We start from the raw sequence: 11,658 nt of genomic DNA on the forward strand, positions 1-11,658 counted from the left end.
TAAGTAGTTCCCCTTTTAGTAATTTTTAAGTACTTTTGAATGACAGAGATTAACTTTGGCACTACTTCTGAATACTACTGTTTCTTGTTCTATTCCATATCATTCTAGAGTACCAAGCTATAATGCAAATCTAGTTCTGGATACCCAGAAAAAGCTTGAAAAACAGCCCTCACAAAGCTGTTTTCAGAGCAAAAATGTTAAAATGTTGAATTAAACATGCAAGATAACATATAGATTGGCTATTGGGAAGAAATTTTTCCCTGTGAGGGTGCTGAGGCCCTGGCAGAGGTTGCCCAGAGAAACTGTGGCTGCCCCTGGATCCCTGGAAGTGTCCAAGGCCATGTTTGATAGGGCTTGGAACACCCTGGGATAGTGGAAGGTGTCCCTGCCCATGGCAGGGAGTTGGGCTAGACATTCTTGAAGGTCTCATCCAACCCAAACCATACTGTGAACCTGTTATCTACAGCAACACGTCCAAAACCAGGATGGTCACAAGTTGTTTTTATTAAATCCTCTTTTAAGCAATCTTGGAATTATGTACAGCTGGACAATAGGGTAGTGTCAATTTTAGCTTGCTTTGAAAAATCTTTGTTTAATATACAGAGAAGTTCATTTATGACATAAAGAAAGAAAAACCAGTTTGGATAGCAAGGAACATGGACTACAGTCTCTTTGGGGAAGAGGTATTAAAATACACTAGACTTAATGAAGCCACACCATTCTACTCCCCTATTGCCTGTACCATAAGTTGTCCAATATACTGTAAAAGTATAATCTAAATTGAACATACAATCTCTAATTATCTTTAATACACAGGTCACAGAAGTTGCATGTTAAATGAGGAAAATACACAGGAGAGATGTAGAATTAGAGGAGTCTTCTAATTATTGGACTATTCAAAGCTTTCAGCTGCAAAAAAAAATACACCTAGGTGAGAAAAAAGACTCCCAAAAATCCAGACTCTTAGAGGACACTTTAATTGATGATCTTCTTCCACCCCAAATTATTAACTAAGCTATGCACCCTTTAAAAGGTCTAAATTAGAGCAAGAAGGTCTTTTAAAACTGTTTTACAGTTGTTTAGTTGTAGAATCCTTAGCCTTTCTTTGATGCATCTTCAAACCTTACACCACAATGTACTGCAGGCAGCTTGGAAATAAAGAATAGTCTATTCTTCCATGTTGTTCACGGAGAAAGACAGACAGAAAGACAGACAGACAGCTAGCTATAAGGTACCTGCATGGAAATTCTTTAAACATTTTCGAACTAAACAACCATGTCTTTTTCCGGGTTTGCAAAGTATGTTCAACCTGAACCTCCTGTGACACAATTTGAGGCCATTTCCTTTTGTCCCCCACCTGGCTCCACCCTCCTGTCAGGGAGCTGTAGAGATTGAGAAGGTCCCCCCTGAGCCTCTTCTCCAGGCCAAACAAACCCAGGTCACTCAGTCACTCCTCAATGACTGACTCTCCAGATCATTTTCCAGCTCCTTTGCTCTTTTCTGGACATGCTCCAGCCCCTCAATGCCTTTCTTGCAGTGAGGGGCCCAGAACTGACCCCAAGATTTGAGGTGTGGCCTCACCAGTGGCCAGTAATGAGCGATAATCACTACCCTGGTCCTGCTGGCCATGCTGTTCTTGATCCAAGCCAGGATGCCATTGGCCTTCTTGTGTGACCTGGGCACACCCAGCTCACACTCAGCCACTTTCAACCAGCACCTGCAGACTCTTTCCCATTGAGCGGCTTTCCAGCCACCCTGCCCAAAGCCTGGAGTGCTGTGTGGGGTTGTGGTAACAGCAGGACCCAGCCCATGGCCTTGTTGAACCTCACACTATTGGCCTTGGCCTCAATCCTCTCATCCAGGTCATCCATAAAGATATGAAACAGAACTGGGCCCAAAACTGAGCCCTGAAGAACCCCACTAGTGACTGAATACTGCATGTGGCACCATTCCCCACCACTCTCTGGCCCCAGTTCTTAACCCAGCAAAGATGCACCTGTCCAAGTCACGGGCTTGCAGCCTCTCTGGGAGAATGCTGGGAGACAGTATCAAAGGCTTTGCTGAAACACAGGTGGTCACATCCACAGCCTTTCCTTCATCCACTAGGTGGGTCACCTCATCATAAAATGAGATCAGGTTGGTCAGGCAGGACCTGCCTTTCCTAAACCCATGCTGGCTGGGCCTGATCCCCTGGTCCTGTGTGTGCCATGTGAACACACTCGAGATAATTAATTTCGAACTAGCAAAGTTGAAAGGAAAATCCATCAGATTCCCTGTAGAGCATCTTTAGCCTTAAAAGTTCATTCCACAAAAAAACATTCTTATCAGGCTGCAGTGAAAGCTGGCAAATGGATGAAAACAGAAGATATTTTTAAGTTCTTCAAAAGTTAAATTTGTTAAAAGTTACAGTACATGAAGTTTTGAGAAAGTGACCATGTACTTGACAGGTTTTACAACAGTAAACTTCTAAACAACAATAAACCTATTAACAACAATAAACAGCAAAATCCAGTGGATTTTCACTACAAAAGCTTCTGCAGCAAATGAATAATGTAGGTGTCTAAGGAGCATTAGTATTTTAATCTAATTTCAATGACTCCTTAGCACAGAAATGTGCTCACTATTGAAATTAGGCAATTTACTTGACAGAAAACACAATCATCTATTGTACATCTCTCTAAAAATAGTATCTATACATAATTATCTACAAGAGTGTATTTACAGAAGGGGTGCAGTGTAAATGTTCGGCTGACTAACTGTGATCTAGTGTAGAAGAATTATTTGTATCTAAACTACAGTTGCTTGGGCTCTCAAACCAGTAAGTATCACTAGCAATAATGTCATATGCTGAAGTTTATAGAAATTAATAATGATTTGCCTTAAGTGACATAGAAGATCTGCACAAAGCTCAAGCAATATAAAAATACGCTTAAACACATATGTATCTACCTTTTTTGTCATTAAACTAAAACCAAGTATTTGGCAATTAAGTGCTTTTGAAGGCTGGCAAAATTAAATTTGGTTTCTTCTGTTTAAATTATTAATATTTTTCCCATTTTATAATGGAACTCAAATCAAATCAGAAAGATTTATTTTTCTATAGATATTTTTCCTAATGAGTATCTTCAGCTATTAAATTAATAATAGGCTTTAACAAAAAACATATGTCCAATTATATTTCTTTCACAGGTGTAAGATATATCTAAAAAAAGTTTCAATTATTCTCTTTGGAATGAGCTCTCCTGACCACTTGGGTCCTTTGTAGAATGGCAGATCAAATTCGAATTTACCACTAGAAGAACTCTAGTTTAACTGCCCTAATAGGATGCCAGTGCAAGATCTTTTATAGCACATAAAAAGTCATGGAAGAAGCTGCACCTGGCGTACCTGCATGCTAAAGAAAATCTCAGACCAGGTCTCACATAACACCCCATGCTTTTATTATACCATCAGCTATGCCACATGTGGTAACAGTCTTCAGTTCAGAGGCTGACAAACTGCTTAAACCCGGCAGCATCTCCTTGCTCCCATGTGCACTTTGTGTGAGATACCTCTCAGGCTCATGCTACGTCTGGGTCTTTTACCATTAACAGGAACTTGAGAAAAGCTGTATTTGAACCAAATATTGTTTGAGACGACTTTGCATCAAAGCTCCACCTTGAAAAATCATCAGAAATGAGCAAGTGGCCAATGATAGCAGTAAAATATTAAAGGGTCTTATGTCACACTTCATTAATTCTTAAAACAAAGTAAAAACTTATTCCATCAGAACAACAGTGTTTCCACTCTCCTTTTCCAGCACACTGTCTTAATCTAGACCAAAATCTGATTGCTGAACTATTTATGATGTAGCATATCAGAGATGTCTGAAGAGGGTCAAGAAAATATTTTATGTGACAAAGACACCCAGTATTTTTTGAGCTCCATGGCGAAACATGCTTTCAGAAAGGCTCAAGACTTTGATAGTTTCCTATCAGGATACTGAGGAAACTGAAAGCAACTGAAAATTCTCTAGCAATGCAGATGTCATAAACAAGATCCAGGAAGCACAGGGCTCAATAGTCACCTCATGTGACTCTCTCCCTATAGCCTCTGATGGGAAAAAGGATGCACCAGGAATAGTTTGTGGTAGTTTGTGGCTGCCAGAGAGCTGGCAAAAGACAGTTTTATCAACTACTAAAAATTATTACTGGTCACACCAGAGCTGCTGCTGGAAAGATGAAACAGCCCTTATTTCCAGCCCCCCCGCCCCAGCTCTGTTTAAAATTTTTTAAAATTTTGCATTAAAATCACATGTACTACACAGGGAATGCACCTCTACTTCAAAACCAAACACATTTTTCTTGAATGGTATTCAAGTCAAATCTAAGTTGGTGCTGGAACTGAACCTAGGCCACTTGTATACTGCACAGTGACAGTACTAAACAAATACTTGAGAAAAGCAGCATTACGTAGTTTTGCATTAAGGCTTAAGTATTTTTTCTGCTTTTCAAAAGCTGCTCAGGATGAGGAGAAACTGCTGAAATTCCCTCCAAACCCCCTAGCTGCTCTCTGTTCTTTAGTTTCATGAACTGTAAGTAATGGCAACTTCAAACACTAAAAATGGAACTCTCATCCAATCTGTTCAGAAATACACAATTGGAAAAAAAATTAAACAAGCAACACTTTATAAAGCAGAAGCAAGCAAAAGCAGTGAAAACATTTGAAACCATTAAAAGAACAATTTTAAAAAGTCCTAAAAATAGAATAAGTACAAAAATACATGCAATACTGGAGCACACTCAGCAACTTCTGTGATACATTCAGTTTCATGAAAAACAAAGCTGATGAACTATTGCTCAAGAAAGAGAAACAACATGTAGCCTACTCGCATGCCAGTCTGATTTGGCGTTTGGCATCATAGTTCTCAGCAAACCCATGCACACTACATATGTGGCAATTATATTGAAAAAGTGATGCAGATACAGCTAAAGCTGCTAATATTTGCATTAGGTTATCCGGTTTGCAACTTGTCTCTCACAGCTCATAACCTGAAATTCAGGGCATGATCAATGACTCCCTTACTCCATTTAATTTTCATCGATAAAAAATATGATACTCTGCAAATCTCTCATTTTTTAAAGCCAGTGCCAAGTTTGATTCTACATTTTCTCTAAGATACGGTGAGTACAAATATAGAATTTTAGCATATTTCAAGGAAACTAGTAATGTATTTACCTGTATTACGTGATGGAAGACACAAATAGCAGGCAGGCAGCCAGCCATTCATAACGAAATGATTCAATATCAACATGGTCATAGTATTAATGAATTCCTAACAAGATAGTGCTGCTTACAACTGGTTTTCCATGAACAAAGTTTTCATGGTGTTATGCAGTGGACAGGCATATAATTTAAGCAGCAGCTGAATACTATAAAGAGATGAAGCCCTCTATTTACCCACCGGCCAGGAAGAAATCACAGAGCTTCATACACTCTTGAGATGGAGCGATCTCTCCAGTGGCAAGATACAACCATCACACTATGTTACCACGGTGCATTTCCTGCACGAGGAATTACAAATGTCACATATTTTATGTGCTTTAGATGTTATTACAGCACCCAAGTTCCACCAAAATAGTATAAAGTCTGTCAGTATTTCTATTGCAGGTTTCTCTTTCAAAGTATATTTGGAAGTGTTTTTTAAAAATGCAGCTTGCCAAATTCATACCTGGTACAGAAAACTAGAGTGAAAAATCTCTTCTCGGTTTTCACTGTGAAACTTAGGAAGCTTTTTTAAACTATTCCATAGATGTTACTTCCAGGACACTCACTAGGCCATTTTCCATGCTAAAAAGAACAAAATTTCTTTTTTCAAAAAGTACTTCTGAGTAGGGAATCTCAAAGCCACTTCTAAAAACATAATTAAACTTACATTTTCTTCTTACACAGAGCTTCTTCTTGAACTAAAAATATGTTTTAATATACAGGTGTAATCTTAACTCAATAGGTGAAAGGATACTCCAAACTAATGTCTGAAAAGTGGCCTTATCTACAGAGGTCTCTCAGCCCATTTGCCCTTTATTATTTTTTAAATCCCTTAATTATGTAACTGTACAAAAAATCACTTGAAGGATATCAAACCGAGTAATTTTAATCAGACAAAAGAACCAGTTTATTTTTTGACTGAAATTTTGCATAGTGAAGGAGATAAATAAATTATTTTCTATGGCCATGAATACTTGCAGTTTATTAGTTGATTTAAAATTTTCAGCTGTTGAGCATCCAAGCTGCAGTGAATATGCATCAAGACATCACTTAATATCACTTTAAGTAGGTTTTGTGCTTTTTTTCTTTTAAATGTAGGCACAAAATATAAAAACTGATTTAAATTAACCACCTTACTGTAAATTCAATCTAGCACATACGTAAAACAGGTAACTTCAAACGCTGTGGTGGATCTAGATTACAATTCAAATTAGGAGCAAAAGCTTTCCATGTCCAAAATGGTCAATCTAATGATCAAATGACAAGAAATTTTGTTGTATTAATTTTTTAAACAATTTATAATACAGCCAAGTTTCTCTATAGCTCATGTTGAACTTCCTACTTGCATTCCTAATACGGGGGACACCAGAACAAAGTAGGGTGAACAAAATACATCCCAGTTGCACTGGTTTCATGCTTGTCCTCAACTGTAAAGCAACACTTTTCTATAAAGATCTTCTGTTCAGTTCATGCTTAATTGTAAACAGCAGGAACGCCCTAATATGTTTTTAATTTCAAAATCTCATATACCAACTGTTGTGATATCATCTGTCACTCACCTCAGCCACCTGCTGAGTCTCCACTACCTGCTGAGCCAGCACCTCCATATTGGTTGCCATGGTGAAACAAGACCATTAGAGAACCTGTTCGGAAAGATGCCAGCAACTTCCATCAGGCACAAAAGTTTGGGTTTTTTCTTATTAGTAAAGAAAGTTCTGCTATGACTTTTTGAAAATCTACAATTCTGCTTGATACATCTGGCAAATAAGAGAAGATGCCATTGAAGTGTGCGTGTGCACACATACATACACACACTCATATATACATATATGGGACATGCATACTGGAACCATGCTGTTCACACTGCTGAGGTACAGTTATTCTTTTACTTTATTAAGCCTCTAATATACTATTTTCACTCTATTATTTAAGCTGTAAAAAAAAGATGTTAATTTCATAAATGAGAAAGGACCAATTTCAAAGTCAAGAACTAATGCAGTTTGTGGAATTCACGGATCTCAAAGGTGCTTTCCTCAGCTCAGGCAGGAGAAACCTTACAGTTAAACTGCTTCTACACCACATGCTGAACCAGGGAGCAGCAAGCTAAGAATGCTGGTTTGCACAAAATTTTATCAAGTCATTCCGTCAAACTGCCGTGTTCATCCATCTTCTTAAGAGCAATCTTACACAATAAGGGAAATAAACTGTTACATCTAAAATGTATCTTCCATTATTTAAACTATTTCTTTATTATAATGTGATACTATTATCACAATGAGAAGACAATACTACAGAATCATTTTATCCTATTCGGAGTGACTCCACCTTCAACTTTAGGGGTTAAAAAAATCCCCAAAAAACAAAGTAATCAAAGACAAAGAAACATGAAAAAAACACTTCCAACATATTTTTAATTATCATTATTTGGGGTGTGTTTCTTCCAAGGTGAATTTAATTAAGATTTCCAATTAATGCATTCAGTTTTTAAGTGTGACTTGCTAATTACAGGGCCAGACTTCAGATTCTGATCCAGGCGTAAGTAATGAAAAGGCGTTCCTGAATGCTGGCCCATTTGATATTTCATTGGAAACCTCTGCTTGTAATTGCAAAGCAATCATTTAATATAAAATTTAAAAATACAGCAAACAATAGCAACACCCGTAACAGAGAAATGTATGCATGTCTCCAGCACCAACACGTCCCCCATTCAAATGTAACTTCTACAAAGCTAACATTGTTAAATACATCAAAATAATCATTACAAGGATTCACTTATGACAAATGTGAAAATAATTTTGTATATGTCAAGTAAAGATGATTTGTAAAAATGCATAATCAAAGTTGAGACATCCCCATGGAAATTTTATCGATGCTAGTTTCTCCTACAGCTTGTCATTATTTTATTCAAGTGTTGCACTTGCACGTTAAGTCTATGAACCATTTCCACCAAACCCAGCTTATGGATGGTTTCTCAGTCGTTCAGTGATTCCTTTTCAGTGTTTTCTCTTATTTTCTTTTACATTCAGCAAGAAGCACAACAAACATAACCATATGCTCATAACATGCTGTTTTCTCAGTGCTTTATGATGACAGAAGCCCTGCAGATGAGATATTTTGTTCCTAACAGTACTTTTCCAAGACACAAAGAAGTGCTTGCTGTAGAACGGCTCTGACAGATTTGCTGTTGTTGGTGCTATCCACCAAGGCTTTTTGTACTTTCGACCTTCACAAAAGAACCTTAAGATGAGGCTATCTGATCGAATCCAGGTGAAGCACAGAGACCATACACAGCCACGCCAAGTTTCTTAATGGTGTCAACTCCCAGAAGGCAAAATCGGCTTCCTAGCAAAAGCCCCGAGCAACAGTATGTAAGGCAACAACAACAACAGAAGCACCCAAACCAACAGAAGAGGTGAAACTTAAAAACTGCAAAGAGGCACCTGCAGCACCAGGACATTATTTTCAGCGCAACAGGGTGGCAGCCAGCTCAGTATATGCTGTCCAGAACACAGTGTAAAATCATTAAGATTTCCCTAAGCTGCAGTGAAACCTCAAAAGCAAGTCATAAATTCCACTTGAGATGTTCTAAGGATATGGCCCTACTGACAAAACATGGCAAAAGACCGAATTCAAACTTATTGAAATTTGTTCCTTTGTCTTGACGAAACGAGGTTCTTCACACTGTGAGCTCGACTCGGCTACACCGAGCGGCCTCCAGCAAGCCGCCATCGGCGAGACGGGCGGGGAGCGGCTCCGACCCTGTGGGCAGCCTCCAGCGCATTGTCCCGGCGGCAGGAAGGCGGCAGGAGCTCGGCCAACACCCGGAAAGCGCCGACCGAGCACGAACACAGCGCACGACACCGGCAGCGCCTCCGACCGGCGCCGGGCCTGCCGCGCCCCCATTGGCTGCGCCGTGCGCGCCGCCCGCCCCCATTGGCTGTACCGCGGCCCGCCCACTGCTGAAGAGCCTCCGGCAGCTCCCACCCCGCGCACGGCGGAGCCACGCCCCCGGCCCGCCCCCAGGCGCCACCAATGACCTCATGGCAGGCGCAGCGCTCCTCCGCAGAGCGCCCATTGGCCGAGCGACCCGCTTGTAATGGTGGCGGCACCGCCCCTCGAGCGGAGGTAGAGCCCCCCAGGGATTCACTAAGCGCAAGATGGCGGCGCTGGCCGCCCGCCAGGGCCCAGGCGGGGCTGCTGCCGCCGCCATTAGGCCCCTTCCCCTCCCCTCCGCTATAGCCTTGTGTCAGCCTACAGGAGGCCCAGGCATGGCAGTGAGGAAGCGGCCGGTAAGATGGCGGCGGTCTCAGCCCCGTATGCAAAGTACCCGCCGCCCCCTCCCCTCCGCCCTCCCGGTGGCAAAGGTAAAAGGGTCGGGTTCAAGCCGCCGCCTCCGCCCGCTCAGACTCCATCTTCTGTCTCTCTGTGTGTCCCGCGCTCGTCATCGCCGCAACCATCGCCCTACACCCCCTGGACAGCAGACTTTGCTCACCGCTACCGGACCGGCTCCGACCTCAGCCGGCCCACACTGCAGCCAGCGGCTCCGGCACGGGACTACCCCGCCGATCGACCCAGCACTCCACAATGGTCGTTTCCTCTCCTCTCCTCTCCTCTCTGTCCAGGAGCCGTATACCAGGCCAGACAACGGCCGGTGCTCGCTTACCAGCCAGATACCGGAGCCGTACAATCCCCCTCCCCTAAACCCACCGTCACCCCACCCCTCCCCTCGCGGGGGTGTCCAGAGTAGGGCCCGCTGCCGCCTCCCCGCGACCCCTCCCTCGTCCTGGCCCCCACGAAACAAACCCACCGGGCCGCTTCTATTTTAAAAAATGTTTTTTACCTCAGGAATGGATGCCAAAGGTGCAGTGGCGGTGACCCGACCGGGCCCGGGCAGGCCGGTGCCCAGCAGCGGCCCTCCCTCCCCCCGCGGGGGCGGCAAGGGGCTGTGGGGCCCGCGGAGGGGAGGGGGCCGGGGCTGTGTTGGGGTCGGGGGTGTTTTGTTGTGTGTGTCGTGCCCTGTGACAGGTCAGAGTTCGTGACCCCACCGCCGCCGCCCCGGAGCGCGTCCCCGCTTCCTCTTCCAGCGCCCGCCCGGCCGTGGCCCCTCCATCCCCCGCGGGGCGGGGCCGGCGGCGGGGAGGGGCTACCGGGCTACCTGGGCCTCCCGAGCCCCGCACCGCTCCGGCCGGGCCGGGGAAGTGCCGGAAGGAACCCGGTCTCTGGGGCAGCGAGGGGAAGGTACGCTCGCCGCCTTTGACCCTCTCGCTCGGGAGGCTCCTCAGGAGCCGGAATCCCGAGGTAGTGGGCTGGCGGTGGCTGTTCAGTGCGCCGGTGGTGCTGGTGTTCCAGGTGTGCCTTGGTTCTCGCTGAAGATGCAGTTAAAGGTGGGCTCACAGTTGAGAAGGCTCTCACAAACGCCACCGCCAGACTGTCGAGTTTTCATTTTATTTTGTAAAGTCAATGTCATTGATTAGGGCTCTTACGGTAAAACTGGCTGTGAGGTATGTTGTGCCTCCAAATACACAGTGGTAGGCACGAAACAGGTTTGGGTGCACCAGAGAGGTGGTTGAAGATTTTACCACCTTTCAGTGCTTGTCTTCTCACAGGCTATCAGATGTTCACCCCGTGTCATAACTGTAGCTGTTTCCTAACCTACCCTTATCAAAACGTTCTTTATACTTCAAGTAAGTTTCCCTTACTAATAATTTTGACAGAAGCTAATTTAAGGAGCAGTTAGATGAATAGTAAAACTAAAAGAGGTGGTAACTCCTGAAAGAAAACGTATGTCAGAGATAGCAGCTGAATGCAACAACCACATAAACAAGGTGTGCTGTTGACTGAATAGTTACACAGGCAGTACACTGATTCTTTTTTTTTTTTTGTTAGGTTTTTTTTGAGGGTTGGTTGTTGTTTTTTCTTAGAACTGGCTCTTCGGGGTAAGGGTATGAGAAGTTAACTAGATGTATGAACTACAGCCTTACTTTCACAGAACAGGAATTAACAAAGTGTGTGATGTACAGATGTGTTTGCAATACATAAATAAAGGAAAATGTTTCAAAAATGCCTTGGGTGTTCACTACTGTAATGTTAAATACGTGAAGAATTTTCAAACTCTCAAAATATGGACATGCACATAGCTTTAGAAGCAGACTTTTTTTTAAACTTCATAAAATAGTCTATAAAAGAGACTGAATGAAAGGAAAAATGGAAAACGCTAAAGCCAAATATGAATGGCCTCAGTGTTTCCTGATGGGCAAGTTGAGGAAAGGTTTAGAAGGCAGGAGCTTTTGTCTCCTCTTTCTTCCTTGTTTCTGCCACCCAGAGAAGGTTTTGCAGAAGTTTTACTCTGAGCTCTGGTGGAGAGCAATCATGCTTGCTGTACAGCTCCACCATGCACGCTCAGGTTGAGGA

At 42.9% G+C, this 11,658-nt stretch overlaps 1 protein-coding gene across 5 annotated transcripts in view; it reads right to left on the reverse strand.

Annotated features, from left to right (window-relative positions):
• NR2C2 (nuclear receptor subfamily 2 group C member 2) overlaps positions 1–11,211 on the reverse strand; it is a 38,787-nt gene extending 27,576 nt beyond the window's left edge. For 2 of the 5 annotated variants that reach the window (XM_082289047.1, XM_082289051.1), the window contains exons 1-2: positions 10,088–11,211; positions 6,807–6,890 (exon numbers count right to left, since the gene is read on the reverse strand). In XM_082289047.1, the coding sequence (XP_082145173.1) occupies positions 6,807–6,866 (60 nt within the window). In that variant the 5' untranslated portion in view covers positions 6,867–6,890; positions 10,088–11,211. Of the gene's footprint in view, positions 1–5,443; positions 5,544–6,806; positions 6,891–9,739; positions 9,847–10,087 lie in introns of those variants that run through there. The other 3 variants (XM_082289048.1, XM_082289049.1, XM_082289050.1) reach the window with 3 other exon arrangements.
• Between the last annotated feature and the right edge of the window lie 447 nt (positions 11,212–11,658).

This window comes from Coloeus monedula (assembly GCF_965178545.1).
Source record: "Coloeus monedula genome assembly, chromosome: 11".
Lineage (NCBI taxonomy): Eukaryota > Metazoa > Chordata > Aves > Passeriformes > Corvidae > Coloeus > Coloeus monedula.